The following is a 21,975-nucleotide window of genomic DNA, read 5'->3' on the forward strand; positions in this document are numbered from 1 at the left end:
TTTTGAAAAGTGTAAATTCTTTCAGAAAAGGATTGCTTACTTAGGTCATACAATTGATGAAAATGGACTTCAAAAAGGGTCTGAAAAGGTAAAAGCTATTGTTGAAGCAAAGCGACCTCGTGATGTCAACCAATTACGTTCTTTTATAGGTTTGGCAAACTACTACAATAAGTTCATACCTAAACTGGCAGAGAAACTAAACCCATTGAACAAACTCTTACAGAAGGGCAAGAAATTCGAATGGACCGATGAATGTGAAAGAAGTTTTGAATCTGTTAAAATGGACATTGCCAAAGACAAAACTCTAATCCACTACAATCCATCATTACCTTTGATACTGTCAACAGATGCATCACCAACTGGCTTAGGAGCTGTAATTTCACACAGGCTAAATGATGGAACAGAAAAGCCAATTGCCTTTGCATCTAGATCACTGAGTAAAAGTGAGAATCAATACAGTCAAATTGACAAAGAAGCGACTGCCATTTATTGGGGTGTGAAAAAGTTCTTTCCATACTGCTATGGTAGGAAATTCATTCTTGTCACAGACCACAAACCTCTTGTATCTATTTTTCATCCTTCAAAATCCCTACCTGCAATGTCAGCCACACGTTTGTTAAATTACGCTCTTTTCCTTGCTGGTTTTGACTATAAAATAGAATACAGAAAAACTTCAGACCACTCCAATGCAGATTTTCTTTCAAGATTCCCAGTAGAAAAGTTAGAAGAAGGTGAAGATCTCTATTCAAAATTTCAGATGAATCAAATATCTATGCTACCACTTACCAAAGAGACAATTGCAGAACATACGAAGAAGGATACTTTTTTATCTAAAGTCAAGATAGCCCTTGAAAATGGAGATGATCTTGAGACAATGGGATTAAACAACAACGAGTACACATTACACAAAGGATGTGTTTTTCGAGGTATAAGGGTTGTGATACCTTCATCTCTTCAGAAAGAAGTACTCAAAGAACTACACGTGGGCCACCTTGGGATGACAAAAATGAAAGCAATGGCAAGAAGCTATTTGTACTGGAAGAATGTCGACAGAGACATTGAAGAGTTGGTCAGAAACTGTAAGATATGTTCCCAGAAGAGAAATGAACCTCCAAAAGACAGGAATCACCCATGGGAAGAACCATCTGGACCATGGGAGAGAATACACTTAGATTTCCTTGGGCCCATGAATGGAAGTTACTTCCTAGTCATCATTGATGCCCATACTAAATGGCTAGAAATATTACATACAAAATCTACTACAGCAGAATGGTGTATCAAAAAGCTACAACATCTATTTACAACGTTTGGTCTTCCAGTGACAGTTGTTACAGACAACGGGACACAATTCACCAGCACGGCTTTTCAAAACTATTTGAAAGAAAATGGAATTTGTCACAGAACATGCGCACCATTTCACCCTTCTAGCAATGGACAAGCAGAAAGATTCGTACAAACCGTGAAGAAGGGGCTAAATTCAATGGTGGGGGAGAGAGGTGACATACAAACAAAGATTGATGCATTAGTCACACAGCTGAGGAAGGCACCAAGCTCTACAACTGGAATGTCTGCATACAAGATGATGTTTGGCAGAGACATCAGAACTAAACTAAACGTCATGTCAGATAAAACAGAATGGTTTAGAGTTGAACAAAGGAAGATGGGAAGACAGTTCAGTGTGGGACAAAAGGTGCAAGCAAGGAACTATGCATCCAAAGAAAAGTGGAGATTAGGAGAGATCATCAGTCGAGTGGGCAATGTCATGTACAGAATAAAAATGGACAATGGATTGATATGGACCAGACACACTGACCAGATCCTCCCTCAGAATTAAGAGGGGAGAGTTGATATATATTCAATCTAGTGTCAATTAATAATATTCTATTTTCCTATATTTTAATACCAGCTGACTGGTTAATTATTTATTGTTTTCTGTTGTGAGTCAGTTGTACAATTTAATGTTTTGTTTTCAGTGTTTGTACATTTTACAATGTTCAAATATATTTCTCAAATGTTTAAAAGTTTGTTTAATTTAGACACAATAGTCTCAAATTCGTCTGTCCGCTGCTACTACCAATACTCAAAAACTAAAATTCCCCGTGATTTCTACCTTAGTCCTAGAATAAGTAGTCCAGAAGTTGACGAATAAAGTTAGTCTCCGAATAGACTAGTCCGCGGACTAGGGAGTTAGTTCGCGAGCTCTGAAACCCGATTTTTTATTTGATGACTAACTTTATTCACTGATTAAGTAACTCCAGGATTACGTATTCCCGAGCTCGGAAACCCGCCCTTAGTGTTTCTCTGTGTCCTAAAAAAAAAAAAAAAAACATCTAAGTCCTAAGTTCCACTTATCATCCTTATAGCCTTGTCGATTGTCTATATCACTAAAATGAGTCCGATCTATTTGTGACTAGTAACTGACGTAGATACATGGTAGATACTGATAGCTCAATCTCATGATCTTTGTCTATGGACAGGGCCGGTTCTAGGAATTTTTCAGAGTTAAGCGAACACCCGAAGCGCCACTTAGGAATCCCCCCCCCCCCCACAAACCAATAACATAACATAACCGTATTTGTGAATTTTTTCCCAATAATTTTGGGAAACACAAGTTTAGGTTAGAAGAATACTTGCAATAAAAAACTGTTCATTATTCGCAGAAATTTAACATTTTTACACTTTTACTCATCATATAAACTTTAGCAAAACCAAGGCCACACTAAAAAAAAACAGGCCGTAATCCGTAATGATCGTCAAGCATGACGTCACGATAGAAGACGGCAGTGACGTAGTGTTTACCGTTTGTGATCAGCTGCTTGTTTTAATCTTTCCTTGGAAAATAAATAAATAAATACCTACGTCATTGCCGTCTTCAATCGTGACTTCTTTGGGCTGACTGGACTCGCCATCAGATGATTTAAACAGAAATCTACTCATTAATTTGGCTTGTTTTTTATCAGCCTCTTCCAAATTCGCCTTACCCTTTTTATAATAAGTGCCAGACGTTTTCTTTTTTTCTGCCATTGTTTTCTTAGTATCGGCTCGCTAGATGTTTTACTCATTTATTCAGTTTATACTTTCTTCTTATTTAATGCGCTAATTATAAATTAAACTTAAAACACTCGTAATCATTCACTTATCAACAATCTTGAATCATCAAAACAACGCCATTACGATACCGATACACGCTAATACGCTAATACACTAAAAGAGAGCAATACAACGTAGTGCTCTGCTCTAGGATAAGAATCAGAAGGGAGGGGAGTTTCTTGTTGTGACAATTGGCGCTGCGCGCTTGCTTATCTCATCTCGAGCATGAGTGAATCGTGAAATGAAACCCACAGGCGCCGCGCCGTATGCTGCCGAGTGTCAGCTCACTACAAAGTCGAAACTGAAAATTTCATTGAGTCCTTGAGTTGTAGTGCTGTACAAATATACACATTTTTTAAGTGCTGTTGGTACAAACAGAATAAATGCCTTTATTGTGGTATACTTGAACTCTGAGCAAAAATAAACAAAATTACGTTGTTCACGTAAAAAAAAAATTGTTCCGTTGGCGCCACGGCGCCACTTTTTCGTGGCGCCATATGCGGCCGCGTAGTTCGCGTATGGGTTAAACCGGCCCTGTCTATGGAGAGTATCTTGTGGTTTCAGAGAGGACTTTGAAGCTGTCAATGGGATGAGCAACAAATACTGGGGTTGGGGTTTGGAAGATGATGAGTTCTATGTGAGACTGAAGGAAGCAGCCATAAATGTATCTCGTCCAGTAAATATCACCACTGGTATTGAAAACACCTTCAGGTTAGTGTTAAACTTACTGACTTTAAAATTATAACTTTAACATCTCAACTTAGTTTTATCTCAAGTAAGAATATCACTATGAGCCAAAAATAATTTTAGGTTTAAAATCAACAAGCAGGTCATCAGACTGTAGGCTACAATCATAAGTACTTCATAAGTATGTAAGTACAGGTCAGATAAAATGTCAAACAACCAACTCCTGGCCTATATATCTCTTAGTAAATCTCCTGGCTTTTCTACATTTTAAAAACTAAATTGTCTCCTTAGATCTTTTACCCTTTAGAAAAAGAAAAATTCGGATTTTTCTGTTTTTGACACCTGCAACAACAGGGGGTTTAAACGTCTGATAATGAGTCTCATGCGCAACCTACATTGGAAGCGGAATTTTACGGTCTGGGGGGGTCTGACCGAGTCTGCCGGAAACAAACACATGTAGCGCTGTCTCCCCTCATACACTTGCACTGATTGTAGTGTCGGGAAGAAGGAACGGGTCTGAGCTTGTCGGAAACAAATCAAAATAGTTTGTTTTTTCACCCGGTCAGACCAGACCCAGAGACCCAGTCGCTTCAAATTTCAAAACTTTGACCGAGTTTGGTGCATAGTTGAGGTTATTTATTTTGTCTGTTTGTGAGATTGTGCTAAAATGGTTGGCAAAGGAAAGTTTATGGAATTAGTGCGTGAGAAAGTGGCTTTGTGAAACCAGAAAGACAAATACTACCACAACCTAAATTGCTGTCCAATAACATTAAATAAAAAAGTTCCTCATCCATTTTTCAAACCGAAAACAATAACAAAAAACTAAACAACATTTACAAAAACTAGGTTAAAGTTGCCTAAAAATGCAAAATTACAAACAAACATAATCAACAATAGTATATTTCATTGCTAGAGCCTAAAGTGACTCTTTTTGACCTGAGGTCCGGAAAATGAGCGAGGGTAAAAAAGATACTCTTTGCCCGTGTGGTGAACTATATTTTTTGTCATATTGCATGATTAATTAACAAACTAAGCCAGAAAACGAAATAATTGTTATGTAAAGATAACCACTCAAAACTACTTCCAGCTTGATTTCAATTCTGCTAATGCAAATAAGGAGCTGTTTAGTAAGTGATTCAATCATTTCATCTATTACGATTGTGTTACAATACATTATACCCTCGATATGTCAAGCGATCGACAACACTAGGCTAAAACCTTACCTAATAAATCAATCGATAAATAATTACGAATACAACAGCAGATTTATTTATTCCCTAGATAGTAAAAATGCTACTTTAGACCCACAACGCATGCATTAAATACCCCCGCTGCAGCAAACCTGCAGACTAAGCTAATTCCAACTTGTCTGATTACATTTTTACTAAAATATTTCCATAAATAACACATATTTATTCCCTTATTTAAATTAAATTAGATTTAACGAGTGCTTAGGTTTGCTGCTATGGGGAAGGTAAATAAAAAGTGTTTTTTGACCATACGTCAATAGTATAGAATGAAATAAATAAATTTGCTACATTTTATCAATATATATCCATAAACAAGTAAACTACAACAATTTTCATTTTCTCCATAAGAATAACATGGGAATTTTAAATTACACTATCTTTAAATTTTCTCCGTGACCGTTAGACATACAACAGCGCTTCAATATACTAAATTATTTATTTTTTTAAGCTCTACAAAACGGTTTAGAAAGAAATTGCAAAATTTTTTGTTTTTAGGGTCAAGAATGGGAAAAACCCATTTTTACCCCATAAAAACCCCATAAACCCCCGTTCCCATGGTCCGATTAAGCTGGATCGCGAACTCGTTCGAATAAACGTAGGTTTACATGTATATACCAAATTTCATAAAAATCGGATCATTTTTGCTCGAGTTATCGCGCTAACGGACACATAATACCAAATTTTAAGGGGGGTAAAAACGTACAACGAATAAATGAACACCAGAACTTACCCGATGTTTAACCACAATAGCCTACTCCTAGGTCTATGTGTTGGCCATAGCTTGGGCTACGGGCCAAAGAACGTAGGCCTATTTTTATTCACAGTGAAGTACACAAACACATCCACAACCACATATTTATTCATAATAGCACTTAGTTTCACATAATAAAGTTAAACCGGTCGATTTTACAGGTATTTAATGCCGACGACGACATAACCCCAAACTGGTGTTTATTTGTTGACAGACGACAGACGAGAACTAGACTAGCTCAAGAGCTCAACAAGTGAATTTGCGATCAGCTGTTGTCTAGTAGTACTTGAGTTCGCCGCTTGAGCGCGTAAGCCTCAAGCGGGCAGGAACGAAGGATTTTACTCCAGGACAGGTTTATTCGTTCGTACGCCGTCTTCAAAGTAACTTCGTCGTTACATCTACGCTTGCACGACAATCGACAATTCGTTTACTGAAGGTTAGATATACTAGTTAGGCCTTTTTTACGTTTTATTTTATTTTCGTTTCCCACGCGCATTTTCGTTTTACGACTATTTTCGTTCCAAAATTCGATTTTAAATAACTAAATTTTAATAACTTATTTTCCGCCGACTTGAGTCTTGACCCGCCAGTAACTAGCGGTGATTTTCGTTTGGTTATAAATCATAAATCTTTATTGGTCATTAAATAACATATGTTACAATAGACCTCGTTAACAAAAAAAAGGGCCATAGATTCTAGATAGTATAACATGGTCTATAACATGGAATCTTCACTAAACTTAAATATAACAAAGACAACAAGAAAATAAAGCTAAAATCATTTGAAAAACACAGAACTATATATATGAAACAAAAGTGAGGTACCTACTTAAACAAGTGTTTGAAAGACTAGGTAACAGTTGACTAGGGACTAAGTAAGAACTAGATAACAATTTTACCATTACAATTGTATTCTGCAAAAAATTCATCTAAACTGTAAAAAGGGTGGTCAGCAAGCCAAACCATCAGTTTAGATTTAAATCAATTAGTTTCAAAATTGCGATTTCTACGAATGATTATTACGTACTTTTATCCTAATTAATTCACCGTTTTAACACCCGTCTGAGTTCTAAACCCCGTCTGTGGCGGGCGAGAGAACCTAGTCTTGGGAGTAGGCTGGTTTGAACAATCAGCCACGAATATTAATATTAACATCGTTTTCAATCATATCACGATAAATTCTCTGTCCAATTATATGAATTAGGCCCAGACGACTCTGTAGGAATTGTTTTTACCTTTTATTCGATATTATATTATTTACCAACGTCCATAGCCAGATAGTTTACAGTTTAATGTGAGTATTTATATCACATTGGCTTAAGATTGAATACTCGTCGGCCCTACAGAGTCATTCTAAAAGTTAGGCAAAATTTAACAAAACACGTTCACGAAGGTGAGGATGACATAGCTCCCACTGAGCGTCTGCAGGATTTCCTGAGTGCTTCTAGAGCTCTGAGCCTTCAATTAAATTTTAATATATTGATCAGTCAAAGCCGTGACAACTTCGTATCGACCCCTGGATTTTTCTCGGCTCCTTCTGAGCACTCCGGGGAAGAAATTTGAGTGTGGCCGGTTCTAGGGGTAGGCCTAGCCTGACTTAGGTGAATACTAGTTTATTCCTCCCCTAGAATTTTGCGTCACAATATATATATATATATATGAATTTGAACGGATGGTCTTTTTGGCCTCTAGGGACCTCAAAATGAAAAATGAAATCGGTCCCGGGTCCAGGTCTTACCATGAGTACTACGGTAATAGCTTATTCCCTAAATGGGAAATTTGCTAAAACTACTGTTTTTGCTGCAGTATGACAAAAAAAAGTTTAATAACAACAAAAATGCTTGGCTATCAACTCTGCTTGCTGTGTGCTTGTGACTATGGAGTGTGTGAGTAAATACCGTGGACTGACTGCAGTGTAGGAGCGTCCACCCGGCTTCTGGTCTGAAGAGTCGGGTCTGGTCTGGTCAGGTTGGTTGATCAGTATAAACTCCGCTTCCAATATAGGTCACGCCTCAGGGTATTGAATTAACAAATTAACCAGTTATTGAGTAGTTTTGTATGTTTCCAGACACATGCATGACCGTGTGGTTCGTAAGCGTGACATGACCAAATGTTTCAATCAGCGTGAGGTGACCCGACGGCGAGACAGACAGACAGGGCTGCGTGACGTATCCTACAGGTATGCACAACTTCCATATATTTTAGGATCCATAAGTTGTTCCTTACTTTTAGTTCTGCCTCTTTTATTTTTCATTTAACAGTAAGAACTATGAAATTTGTTTTTTATTGCTATTTTTGTAGAACAAACTAGAGGTGTGGAATCCTCTAGATAAGATTTTGTTGTCTAGCCAAACTTATAGGAAAAAACTTCAGCTAACCATTTTTCAAATCAATTTTTTGCGTATAATGAATGTGTCGTAAAGACACACTCTAGGTTTAATTTTTCTCACTTTTTTAAGGTAATTGGTAACACCACAATTAACTCCTGCACGATTGCTGAAAAAACCTTGAAAATCTCTTGTGATCAAGTGAAATTGTCATCATCCCTTGACAAGATTGCTGCAACATCATGATTACGATTGTGGTGACATCATAGATTTTCAGTTGCGCAAACTTTTTGTTTTCCGTTTTTATAATGAGTGAAGTAACTAGACAGGGTAGGGGAAGACCTGCAAGACGTGGAAGAGTATCGAGGAATTCAACTGACACAAGAAATGCTGAAAGAGAACATCATAAGGCCTAACTATGAAAGAAATCCACAAGCTGGTTTACAACCTGCCTTCAGAAGAACGCTGGAAAATGAGTTGAGTGTTGTTTCTGACAATCTACGTCCTCTTAACAGCACTTGCATGTATTGTGGCGTATTTAACTTTGCAGACGAGGGCACAAATGGCCATTTCAACGCATGTTGCCACAATGCAGTGGTGTTGATATGGGGGGGAGGGGGGATCAGTTGGATATATCCCCCCCCTTGAACCTATAATGGGTAAGCAGGCCCGGTCTGGCTCCATTGGAGGCCCTCGGCTAGATGTTGATTTGAGGCCCCCAGTCAGAAATAAAACGAGGACCATGGGGTGCTCTCACGGCAACAATTAGTTAGCATATATGTTTGCTGCATGCCGCAGGTTCATAAAAGGGGCCTAATGTGGTTTTAAATGATTAAAAGTTTTTGATAATTTTGATTAAAATAATTATTGCTAAATTTCCATAAATTAAAATCTTTGTATTTATAAATTTAATTCCAAGGTATCAATCAATTTAAATTTGATATAAAATTTGCTCGTATTTATAGTCACCTCTACAGCTACCATAAAATTTAAAGGCCTATTCTTAAAATTTTTTTAAGTCTTCAATTTAAAAATAAGACCAAAACCTAGTTCTTGGAGTTTTTGCCATACATGGTAAAAAAGCATATCACGTACCACTTTTGAATTTTGAATGCATCTATGAATGGACCACATTTACTGTTTATCACACACTTTACTCCATAGTTGTACTTCAGCAACAAAGACAAACAAAAATAATCAAAAGTATTTTAATTTAAACGTTGTAAGGATATGATGTTGAGCCCCATAACTCAATACCATATTGCATAATGGAAAAAAATATGGCATAATAAACTATGACCTTTGTTTTAGAATCTATTATGTTTCTTAAAACATACATCTGGAAACAAGCTGAATGTAATTTTTTAGCTAATATTTCAATGTGATGTTTCCATGTCAAATTTTTATCAATATTTAAGCCTAAAAATTTTGTTTGTTCGACAAAAGCTAAAATATCGTTTTCATATGGTAATTCAAAAATTATGTTTTGCTTATTCTGTAGTGTTTGGAATTGCATAATATGTGTTTTAGAATTATTAAGTTTTAAACCATTTGCCGCAAACCAGTTAGTTAAGTCTACAATGGAACGATCAAGCTCTAATCTAAGAGTATGTACATCATTTGCTTTTACTATTGCTGTAGTGTCATCAGCATATAATATTAGGTTTGATGATACATTGTTAGGAACATCATTGATGAATATTAAAAATAACAAGGGACCTAAAATTGATCCTTGGGGTACACCACAATTGATGGTTTGCCATTTTGAAATGAAATGTTTGCCATTTTTCTTAATGACAGTTCTCTGTTGCCTGTTTTTTTTAAATAAGATTGTATCCAAGACAGTGCCAGATCAGAGAAGTTATAATATTTAAGTTTATTACTTAATACATCATGGTTCACACAATCGAACGCCTTGGACAGATCACAGAACACTGCTAAAAAACTAGTCCACCTGCAATTAAAGCAAAAAGTTAAATTTCATAAGTACAAAATTGGATACAATTTTTTTAAGTATTAACACCAGATTTAACTTCCTAAACGCTTAAAAATAGTGTTTAGAGAAGTTATTTTTTTCAAATTTTCCGGGGGGGGGACCCCCGGTATCCCCCATTGACAAGAATCTATCTACACCACTGCCACAATGGACTCATTAACATGCCACAACCACAATTAAATGACAAACTAAAAAAAATTTTTTACATGATTCTAACTTCATAAAAAAACATAAGGCAATACAACAGTGCAATGGCTTTTGCGTCGCTTTTCACTACACAAAAAGAGATTCCAGGAAATGGGTCTTACTGTTTTGAAATTCCGGGACAAATTCATAGATATATTTCTGACTTACTACCGTGAAATGGGGAGTTGCCTTCATATGCACAATTGTGTCTAAATTAGAGGCTATGGCACCTACAGGCCACTAGTCATTAATATTGCGCAATCATGACTGTATAGCAATAAATCACAATCACGTAAAGAACAAAACAAAACAGTAGAGAGTTTTGTAAGCTACTGCTCGTGATAGGCCATAGGGCTAGTAGTGTACTACTTCATCACAACAGAGAAATGTCAATAATAATAATCAACTATAACATTGGTGTTGCCTTAGTTGAAACAAATTGTATTGAAAACAATAAAACATCATCATAAAAGTGTATAATCATTAAAAGATAATAAAAACACTCGTAAAAGGAATAAAGGTAACGATGTTGCTATTCCTTCTCATTGCTCTTCTGTTCTTTCTTAGGTTTCTCTTCATCAAAAAATTCAAAAAGTCGCCATAGTTACTTATCACCCAATCCCAATTTACTAAGCATTACGAAGAAATCAGTTCTCAGTGAATGAAATCAAAAAATCTGTTGGGTTGGGACATAGCGCACAGCAGACAGATGTGTAAAAAAGATCAGATGAATGTTAGCGCAAGCGTTGACGTCACCTTTCCATTTCATTTTCATCAAGAAACTGTGATTTTTCAAAAAACAATAATGTGGGGGGGGGTTGTTATATCGAGGGAAAGATGTAGACAATTCGTTAAGTAGAGGTTAAATTCACTATTTAGAGGTTCTGACAATGTAATGATAAATTTCATGATGGTTGGCCACTGGATTGTGAATTTTTGTATACAAAATTATGTACGATTCACACTGGAATGTCAGGATCGTCAAAAATTTGTTAAATCAAGGTTGTTGATATGGTTTGTTTGTTATGTAGATGTAAAATATCCATTGTGTGTCATGGAGAGTTCTAGTGGATTTAAAAAAATTCATTATATCAAGGAATTTGTTATATCAAGGTTAGACTGTAATTTATTTGGTTAAAGCTATATACAAAAAATATCAAAAAAATTTGAAAACGGTCTCACAGATCAAAGAAACCAAACCTGTGATAAAAATCAAGACACCACTCTAGGGTTAATATAGGAACATTCAGGGCCTACGTCAATTACAATTTAAAATATTGTGGTTTTAAGTTACTTCACCGAGCGGAGGTTTAAAAAAAACTCCTAACTGTCGTTACCGTATAGTTTGCTATTTTAATTATATTAAAATACAAAACTTAAGCTCATTTTCTGCTCTTTGAGACTTAGTAATTGGTAATTCAATGAAATAGTGGAATCATAAGGTTTTTTTTTTACTCTAAAATTTCTAATAAAACTGGTTTTCCCCTTTTCCCTTGTAGAAGTTAACAAAAAAGTTCACAACTCCTGAACCGTTTGAGATATTTTGTTGATAAATAAAAATCAAAAGTAAGCTAATTTTTCCCTCTACAATCCACTTGCCCCAACATTAAGAAATATACAGTGCAATGCTACATTAAGGGGGGGGGCAGATCAAGGGGAAGTGTACAACCTAAACATAATTTTTAAAAAAATTCTCAAAAACACAAAATTAATATAAAAAAATAAAAAAACACATATACAAACATTCCAAAGAATAAGCTCAGGAAATTTGATATTTTGTAGCACCTACAAGTATTTTTACCTTCTCCATATGGAGAAAGTATTGTTAATGTTTTCGTCAACATTTTAGAGTAATTCTGAACAAAATGGTATTAATCCCATTTCCATAAAAGTTACGACTCAAAAGTTATTGTAAATTATGTTTTTTTCCCATAAAAAAACCATACAATATTAAAAAATCAGAATTAAAAAAAAAACCGCTTTTGTTGAAAATTAGCTTAGTATGTTATTGTCCTTTAAATTCTGAACAAAACTGTACAAATCCCATTCCCGTAAAAATTTAGGTTCAAAAGTTATTGTACAGTAGAGAGTCAAAAATCCAAACCAATTATAGGTGTAGTTCAGATTAACGATTTGTTCGGATTTTCAAACATAGCCTAGAAATGCCTAATAGACACATAATTAGGCATACAGAGTTTATACATTGGAAACAAACAAAACACAGACTGGCTCGGCGCGTTCACTCATTTCCCTGCCAGGCGCTGACTGTTTGGCCCGCGAAATTGTAAAACATCTGTTGTCTCTGTGCTAATTCAATATTTTAGAACCCTCGGAATTTTGACGTTCGGATTTTCGATTCTCTTCTGTAACCTATTATATTTTTATTTTCCCATAAAAACCCATGAAAAAAACAAAAAAAATGATTTAAAAAAAACTATTCTGATTGAAATTTGTCTGTTATGGTCCTTTTAATTCTAAACAATGTAGTGCAGCCCCCTATTCCTGTAAAAACTACGGTTCAAAAGTTAATGCAACTTTTGTGCTTTTACCTATTAAATATCATAGTGAGTTACTCTCATCGCTTACCAATGATAAAGGTTGTTGACAAGCTAATGGGAGAAAGTATGTGTCAGATTGCTGATACCTTTATTTAATCTGTGGCCTGAGTTGTACTATGTGATTTCCTGATTTGGGGCATCCACTTACTTACCTCACATGACCTTAACATAATTATGCTTATAATATAATTCCTATAATTTATTTTCAGTTGAAAAAGTCCTTTGATTTACGAATTAATAAAGCTAATTAATATGTTACGTAACAATACCAATGTTTCAGCATACAAGCACGCCGCACATTGATGATTGACAATGCTGCAGTCACAGTGGTCAATGTGGCCCTACGGTGTAACAGAACCGTGACTCCATGGTGCTTGTGTAGCGAGGAGAAAAAATCTAGCACTGCCAACCTAGCAAAGGTGAAAACTGTAAAGAAAGAACCAGCCAGATGATCCAAGGGGAAACACTAAACACCCAGAGGTGTTAGATTTGTTGAAAACGCCCTGTGTAACCAGGTATTTTAATTATGTTAAATGTGTTTTTATCTTGTTGTTAAGTGGCAGTACTGAGCAATTAACTGAAGTAAACTAAGCATTTGTGCCAAAAAATGTTTGTTAATTACCTGAGAGCAACTTTAATTTCAACATTTATATACTCATACTCTGTGTGTTGTATCTGTGAAAAAAATCAGACTTTAGAAAAAATATTCATTAATATACATCTACATACGGTTATACCAATAGTCATTAGGAGGTAAGACAGATTACAATACATTTTAATTTTATTAATGAATTACTTTTTTAAGATGAAACTAGGCCTTCCTGTATAATTGGGTTGAACTATAAGAGTTTCTGGGCTTCATAGTTTAGCTAAATTTGTAGCCTATGAAAATACTTTTAATGTACGTTGAAAGATAAGACTCATGTAGGGGACCACGATAACAACAATAAGTTTGGAGCTGATGTTGATTATAAACAACTTATGATGAACTTTTGAATGATGATGATTTTTTTAGTATACTTTTGTGACATTTTATGACACTTTATAATATTGCATGTGGCTTCTTGTAGTTGTAATCTATTACTGTTTGCTAACAATTCCAAAGCTTTCATAACTGTGAACAGCTTGACAAAGATAAATCTCCTGTACTTTTTGTAATGACAATAAGTATGTCAAACCTAAAAGAATTTTAAAATATGTGATGTGGAAAGCGTAAAGGGACCTCTTGTTGGTCGGCTATGCAACATTTTCAGTACATCCGATATAAGTAATTAAGGTGGAAAATATCGAAATTGGGTTTTTTATCGATTGTTATACCTCATTTAACTCAGAACAGGACATTATCGGTTAAAATATTGAATCGAAGATGTAAAAGAATAAATCATTTTGTCAGCCTCTGCACGGTCTGAGAAAAGGTACCTCTTGTCGCTCAATGTTATTTCGCCGTAACAACAAGAGGTCCCATTTCTAATGTTCACTTTATTAACAGACTTTAGTCCAAAAAATGAATTGTCCTGCATTCTAGTGGAAATTTAGTGTGCTATAACAAAGTTCAGTTTAAGGGAAACAAATTATCTCACAATTTTTGCAATCCCGACAAGAGGTACCTTTTATTATGTAATGGAGAAATAACTTAGGACCGACAAGAGGTCTCTTTTTCTGAAATATGATCTTTACGACATGCTTCGATAAAACAATTATTTAAATTAAAACTACCGTGAGTTAAGACAAAAATTGGTACTGCCTCCAAAGAGGACATTGTAAGCTTTCTTTTGTTACCAAAATTGTTTCTTAAAAAAAACTGTTTTTATGCATATTTGAAATTTTTAAATGGTTTTTTAATGACCCTTTTTGCATAGCAAAATTTCAAAGTTTTATAACTTTACTTTAACAAAGAAAATCTTAGATGCAGTGGACTTGCACCAAGTGATTCGGAATTCAATAAGGAATTCAAGTATATAACTCAAAATCAAAAAATTCCCGACAAGAGGGTGGGTCATGATTTTCCATATTTTGTTTGATCAGTCTTCCAATATAATTTTTTCTCTCCACATCACATATATTTTTACCCATGCCCCAGCATAAAATACTGTAATCTCTGTTGTTCAGTGTAATGAAAGTGTCTTAAAATATGATAATAATACTCTAAATATTCGTTCGCTGTAACAAAAGAAAGTTGCACACCATGATTTTCCATATTTTGTTTTATCAGTCTTCCAATTCAAGAGTGTACAGATCCTTTTCCTTGGTGTGCTCTTTTTGTCAAGTTTGCAGCTTTAGGTTAGCTTTAGTTTTTCAAATTTACTTTTCAAATTAGATGTACTGGTAGTAGAAGGTAGTGAAGAAGTTAAACCCCTAAATCGGCATTCGTCTTTTACTGTAGTACTTATAATGCCTGCACTAGTTGTAAAACCGTGATAAATGTTGAAGACTCCAACTATTGCAATACTTGGTTGATACAGCAGTTAGCTCTCAATAGTTTGACATTGTTGTCAAAGTGTCAAGGAAAAAACTCACTGTCTTTTGTAAAAGAAACCTAAAACACTTTGATTTCTTTAATCTGATATTATGTTTACAATTTTGATAGTTATTACGCTGAGTAGTTAAGTGGTTAGAGTTATCACCACTTAATTTGTAAGTTGCCGATTTAATTATCACACCAAAAATTATTGTGTACACAACAAACTTTCTTTTAACATCAATGTAACATTGTTTTTGATAAAATAGTTGCACTTCATTGCATTTCAAAACTTTTTGTTCAAATATCATGTTTATTGGAATAAATCACACTGCTGTACGTATCAAATGTTTGCTTAGGTTTTCCAAACGCATCTGTAACTTCTGCATGTGCTTGATGTACTGTAGATGAATATCTACCTCAGTATCTAAAAGCCAATGCTGTAACTGTCAGATTATTTAGAGTTGACTATATAGTCAATATTTAATTCTCACCCAAACATGTGAATAATAAGTTTATAATGTTCGTACAGATATAGGATTGTTGTAACACTATTTTTCATGTGTAATGATTTTTTTATAAAGAGTTTAGTTTTTGTAAGTACTGTGAATTGTTTCTTCTGTTACTAAGTACATACTGTATAGTGATTTTATTTGAGTAAATATCCTATTATCATTTTTGTGATTGTGAATATATCTGTATAGGCTGCTTTATTTATTTATAACTTATGAAAAAGGGTTGATTTTTGAACAGTTATCAAATTATTGTTCCAGAAAATTAGTAAGTAGATAATATATCCCCCAGTTTCTGTAATTTTTATTTTAAGTTTTTAAAAGCAGACCTTGTGATGTAGTAAGTAGTTTATCAAGTTGTGCTGTTACTTATATTTTTTTATGTTGTTAGCCCCTGAATCACTGATAGTAAATGTAACAAAAATACCTTATACCTTTTACGTATACATTTTACTAACGAGTGATTCTTATAGTTCTATATAGATTCTAGACCACCAATTACGACCATCAAAAGGAGTCTTCTTCAGGCCACAAAATGTCACTTTTCAAACAGTATCACCCGAAAATACATACACAAACTCCGCCAAATCATGTAATCACAAATATTTCGCCAAGTAAAAAGACCATTTCGGTGTCCCATATACGTCTCTGCACATCTCTCTTTTACTTTATACCTACTTTGTTCTACTATACTTACGTGCTGTTGTAAATGAAAAGTTACACTTATGGCCCGAAGAAATCTCCTTCTGATAGTCGTAACTGGTAGGCTAGATAGGACTAGTATGAATTACTCGGCAGTAGAAGGTATTTTAACTACCTACTTGTATTGTGAGTCGGTAGCTTAATCGATAGTACTATGGACTTAAAGCCAATGGTAACTATGGCTTGGGCTCGATCCTGGTTCCTGCCACTACTTTTTATCAGTACATTTGTACCGTATGATCACGTTTTGCTGGATATCGTTCCATGCACGGGCCTGAGGTTTGTGTGGGCAGACAAATGCAAGGTTAAAGAGGCCGCTAACCTCCTTAAAAAAATTGTATATTATTTTTTTCATATCCTGTGATGTTAATGTTATTATTAAAAATGTTTGTATAACATTATCTTGATTTCTCTGTTCATGCACATGCTCCTTATACCACACATATACTATTATTAGGCAATTGATCCTCTAATATTTTGTTCCATATTCCATTCCATTCTAACATTTAGCTATTCCTAATTTTAGGATTTCGAATTCTGTTCAGTTGAACCGTTGACATGCACTGCTGTATTATTCTATCACTTGAGCTACTGGCATGCACTGCTGTATTATTCTGTTCACTTGAACCATTGACATGCACTGCTGTATTATTCTGTTCAGTTGAACCGTTGACATGCACTACTGTATTATTCTGTTCAGTTGAGCTACTGGCATGCACTGCTGTATTATTCTGTGTACTTGAACCGTTGACATGCACTGCTGTATTATTCTGTTCAGTTGAACCGTTGACATGCACTGCTGTATTATTCTGTTCACTTGAACCGTTGACATGCACTGCTGTATTATTCTGTTCACTTGAACCGTTGACATGCACTGCTGTATTATTCTGTTCAGTTGAACCGTTGACATGCACTGCTGTATTATTCTGTGTACTTGAACCATTGATATGCACTGCTGTATTATTCTGTGTACTTGAACCATTGACATGCACTGCTGTATTATTCTGTTCACTTGAACCATTGACATGCACTGCTGTATTATTCTGTTCAGTTGAGCTACTGGCATGCACTGCTGTATTATTCTGTTCACTTGAACCGTTGACATGCACTACTGTATTATTCTGTTCAGTTGAGCTACTGGCATGCACTGCTGTATTATTCTGTTCAGTTGAACCGTTGACATGCACTACTGTATTATTCTGTTCAGTTGAGCTACTGGCATGCACTGCTGTATTATTCTGTTCACTTGAACCGTTGACATGCACTGCTGTATTATTCTGTTCAGTTGAACCGTTGACATGCACTGCTGTATTATTCTGTTCACTTGAACCGTTGACATGCACTGCTGTATTATTCTGTTCACTTGAACCGTTGACATGCACTGCTGTATTATTCTGTTCACTTGAACCGTTGACATGCACTGCTGTATTATTCTGTGTACTTGAACCATTGACATGCACTGCTGTATTATTCTGTTCACTTGAACCATTGACATGCACTGCTGTATTATTCTGTGTACTTGAACCATTGATATGCACTGCTGTATTATTCTGTTCACTTGAACCATTGACATGCACTGCTGTATTATTCTGTTCACTTGAGCTACTGGTATGCACGGCTGTATATTTCTACTATCAAATATTGTCTTTTTATTTGACTGCTAAAAGGTAATTCCCGACTGGAATGTAGTTTCATAACTCTGTGTATTGCGGTAACAGTTCATTACGCAATTGACTTCTGTAGATGTTTAACAGTTCTGTAGATGGCTGGTATGGTCTGACATCCCATGCTTTTCTTGTTATGTTTGTCTTTCAGTTTCATTATTGCAGACAAAATATCACTTCCGTTACTTTGTATTATACAGGGTGAGGCCAAAAAACTGATATATTTTATGCAGCGCACTGATCACGCTGAACAGCGACAGGTCGTCTGAGAGTCGTGGGGTTAGGTTCGTTGGAAAGCCTACACGATGCCATTATCGCTCATAGAACAGTGGTCACCTGAGTAACGTGCGTTTGTTATTGAGTCAAATTTAAAAAGGAGGTTTTAAATTAAAACCCTAAATCTATACTTATTTAATAGGCAAGCAGGATTTTTGTGACAATTACTCCTCCGAAACTACTGAACCGATTGTCATGTTTTTGGTGTCATTGGAAAGAGCGTAACGTGAAGTTGTGCAGGAAACTTTATTTTTAGGTGTGAGGGGCCCTTTAAAGTTTCGTATTTCTCCATAAGATTAACATGGGAAACAAATATTGTTTTGAAACTCCAGCTGTTGTCAGAAATTAAATATTAATAACTATTGGTCTCCATGGAAGCATGATAAAATTCACAATGTTTACATTTGCTTTGACATTTAAATGTAAACAACCAGAACTGTCAAATGCCTATTTCACAATTTCAGACAGATGATCCAAAAATATAAACAACTATTTGTTAGGTTTATTTAATCTTAAACTTTACGAGGTGTTAGCCCCTCCTACGGGAATTCAGTAGTCAGTTGAAACCGTTTCAATTCAGATCAGCTAGTTTACACATATAAAGACAAAGTTTCTTGCAGTTTTAATGTGAAAAATCATCTTGTAAACAAATGTTGTGTGACCAAATATGTTTTTATTCCATCATAGGCCTGTACGATATGCATTTTAAATCTGATAATTTTACAATAAAACAGCAATTCTGCAATTTTTATGATGTGAAAAGCGTTGAAGTGAGGTTTGGAGCCAATTCGCACAGACGCACACTGATTATAAGTAGCATACAGTAGAGAGAGTAATAGTCAATTGGGTTGTGTTGCTAGCCTAGTGGTTAGCGTCTCGGACTTCGGTGCGGGAGGGACGGGTTCAATCCCCGGCACATCCAGTGAACATTTATCTCTCGTAACTCTCGTGAAATGCCACTGGCGTAAAAAAAAAAAAAAAAAAAATTGAGAAGTGTATATAGACCTAGTCAACGATACCACCTTCCATAGCATACCTGCCTCTTCCATAATTATTATCAGCACAATACAACTATTATACACAATTTCCAGTAGGTCTGAATAGAAACGACCTAAAATAAAACGAAAACATCCAATAAAATTCACAGTACACATAATTTAACTTTGGTGTCCCAACATCAAAACTAATCATCACACCTATCCTTTATATCAATTTCACTGCATTAATTGTTAAATAAATAAGTGTAAACAAAGAAAAGTAAAGACAATAACAGTTTGTTTTGAAACAGCTGTTTGGTTCAAATAACATTCATTTGAAAAAAAGAACTGGCCAAATGTAGCAGGAATATAAAAAGTAAACACGCTAGTAAAGCTAATGGCGTTATTGTCAATGTTTATTATCCATCCCGTTATCAGTTCCATCCTTGATAATTACCCACCCTCATTGAATAAATTTACCATTGCGCTAGGCACCCCCAAACACAAACAGTGCAAAACAGTGCAATCTGCCAATGTATATTATTGTATAATGGTGTTTCCGTATGAAATAAATAAATAACCACAACTGAACACGATTTCGTAAAAGGATGGTTCGTCTAATTGCAGTATCCTAGGTCAAGGTTGACATTGTGTTCAATCTATGTCATCCATCTATTTATCTTTGTATAAAACCCGGCTGAGGTTGTGGTGGTAATTTAAAATCGTGATTCCTGATTATTCTTGATCTTCTTTTTATGACATAAATATTTCCGGGCCTAATCCAAACAAAGTTAAAGCAGACAAACATTAATTACGGAAAGTAAATAAAAGAAACGTCTTATAACACTTAAAACATATATTTACGCTTATACTTATACTTTTATTTACTTTCCGTAAATTTAATAACACGTACAATGCTGATCAAGAAGTTAAACATTAATTGTAAACAAAAACCTACCATGAAGAATTAAAACATGTAAACATTGTTATTTTTCTAACCTTTCCTTGAAAAGTGGAGCAGTAAAATAATTTGCATTTATCCTTTTTATTAAAACTCGTGTACAGAGCCTCGATTTGTACTGTGGTTTAATTAATTTTGGTCTAAACTATTTTAAACTGTGGTCTAATTATCTCTACTAATCTTACTTATTTCCCATAATCAATGACAAAATAAGAGTAAATAAAATAACCTCAGTTCCATAGTTTATATTTAACCAGCTGTAGTTCAAACAAATTATATTGCTCTAAAACAAATCGAAGATTACAAAGATTGTTTTAAAAAATAATTTGAACATCCTAGTATTTTACTATGTATATTTAATTAATCTGTCATCCTCTTACAGAAGAATTGAACGTATCAATGATTAGCATTACACATAGTATAAATAAGTCAACCCTAAGTATGTCTTTACATTTTTATCCAAATGCTGAATTAGTGACACAAAAGCTGAATGTTTACAGCTGTTATGTTAAGCAAATTATTTTATTCCAAAAGCTGGTTTAGAATCTTAGCGTCGGCTGCTGGACTTTTTAAAAATTAAAACTTAATTTCTAAAAAACTGGGACCCTAAACTAAAATTGTGGCTTCGATATTCCCTAGTTCTCAAAATTATCTTTCTTTCAACACAAAAATCATGAAAATCCGTCGAGTGGTTGATTCAGAATCGTGAAATAAAAAAACACTGTTTCGTTTTAATATTATGTGTAAATTATTTATGTTGTATTAAAAATGTGTATAGTTTTGGATGTTTGTTTGTGTTTAATGATATAAGTTATTATATTGAATTTTTATTTTAATAGTCCGGCAGAATTGACCCGAACCTGGTTTTGTCCTATTAAGTTTTTTTTATTGTTGATATGTGATATCTAGGGTAAGTAGGCCCTAAAACCACCGGGTACTTTTTTGGTACCCTTGGGCAACAGCCGCCATCTTGGAAAATGGTGGGAAACGTAAATAACAGTGTAAGCTTTTACTTAAACCAATGTAATTAAAAAACTATTTAAGATGGAACAATGCATGTTATTTTAAATTGTTTATGGTTAAATTCCCTACTCAGAAATACCATATATTAAATATATATAATTTGTTTTAAGGTCAGTATTACTTTTCAAAGTTTATAATTTATAAAAAAGTAATGACATATTTATTTTTATTTCAATTTTGCTCCTTAATTACTCAAAATATGACTATAATATATATTATAAAGTTTGTAGAGCTTTAAATTTAGCATCGAATACATCTATGGGATGTTTTGTTGGATCAAGGGTAACGCCAAAACAAAGCGTTAGAAAATAATTTTTTTATTGATTTTCAATGAAAAATAAGGACATTTTATACGTTCAATAAAATTGTAACATCTTTCCTGAGGCCATCCGCCACTTCTCTTTGGCTTTTTTTACTATTGAAATGTTTGTAAAATTACTAAATTTAATCTGAACTATTAACTGTTTATATTTAAGGACTTTAAGGCCGATCTATTCATCTTCACTCCAAAGAAACAATATTTTTTCAAAAAGAAAAGTTTAAATTTTGACCAACCCA

At 34.6% G+C, this 21,975-nt stretch overlaps 2 protein-coding genes across 5 annotated transcripts in view; one reads left to right on the top strand and one right to left on the bottom strand.

Moving 5' to 3' along the window:
- Positions 1–21,975, top strand: part of LOC129005281 (beta-1,4-galactosyltransferase 7-like) — a 113,444-nt gene that overhangs the window by 20,053 nt on the left and 71,416 nt on the right. For 2 of the 4 annotated variants that reach the window (XR_008491812.1, XR_008491811.1), the window contains exons 4-6: positions 3,655–3,801; positions 7,846–7,956; positions 13,125–13,359. Coding sequence is in view for 2 of the 4 variants with exons in the window: in XM_054434123.1 (XP_054290098.1) it covers positions 3,655–3,801; positions 7,846–7,956; positions 13,125–13,296 (430 nt within the window). In the remaining 2 variants the exon portion in view is untranslated. Of the gene's footprint in view, positions 1–3,654; positions 3,802–7,845; positions 7,957–13,124; positions 14,115–21,975 lie in introns of those variants that run through there. The other 2 variants (XM_054434123.1, XM_054434124.1) reach the window with 1 other exon arrangement.
- LOC129005314 (uncharacterized) lies at positions 17,023–18,492 on the bottom strand. Its single transcript, XM_054434170.1, has 2 exons — positions 18,419–18,492; positions 17,023–17,995 (listed from the first exon to the last, which is right to left on the bottom strand). The coding sequence occupies exons 1-2, from the start codon at positions 18,490–18,492 to the stop codon at positions 17,023–17,025; spliced, it is 1,047 nt and encodes a 348-aa protein (XP_054290145.1).

Source organism: Macrosteles quadrilineatus, unplaced genomic scaffold (genome assembly GCF_028750875.1).
Source record: "Macrosteles quadrilineatus isolate MER2022 unplaced genomic scaffold, UCM_ALF_1.0 Scaffold_19__1_contigs__length_3004403, whole genome shotgun sequence".
In the NCBI taxonomy this organism is placed as follows: Eukaryota; Metazoa; Arthropoda; class Insecta; order Hemiptera; family Cicadellidae; genus Macrosteles; species Macrosteles quadrilineatus.

What these genes read in the sequence shown, in the direction of transcription:
- LOC129005314 (XM_054434170.1), bottom strand. Translation starts at nt 18,492, where the DNA reads ATGGCATCGTGTAGGCTTTCCAACGAACCTAACCCCACGACTCTCAGA. An exon ending in GTCGCTGTTCAGCGTGATCA is followed by an intron (nt 17,996 to 18,418) that starts GTGCGCTGCATA and finishes CAATGGTTCAAG; the next exon opens with TGAACAGAATAATACAGCAG.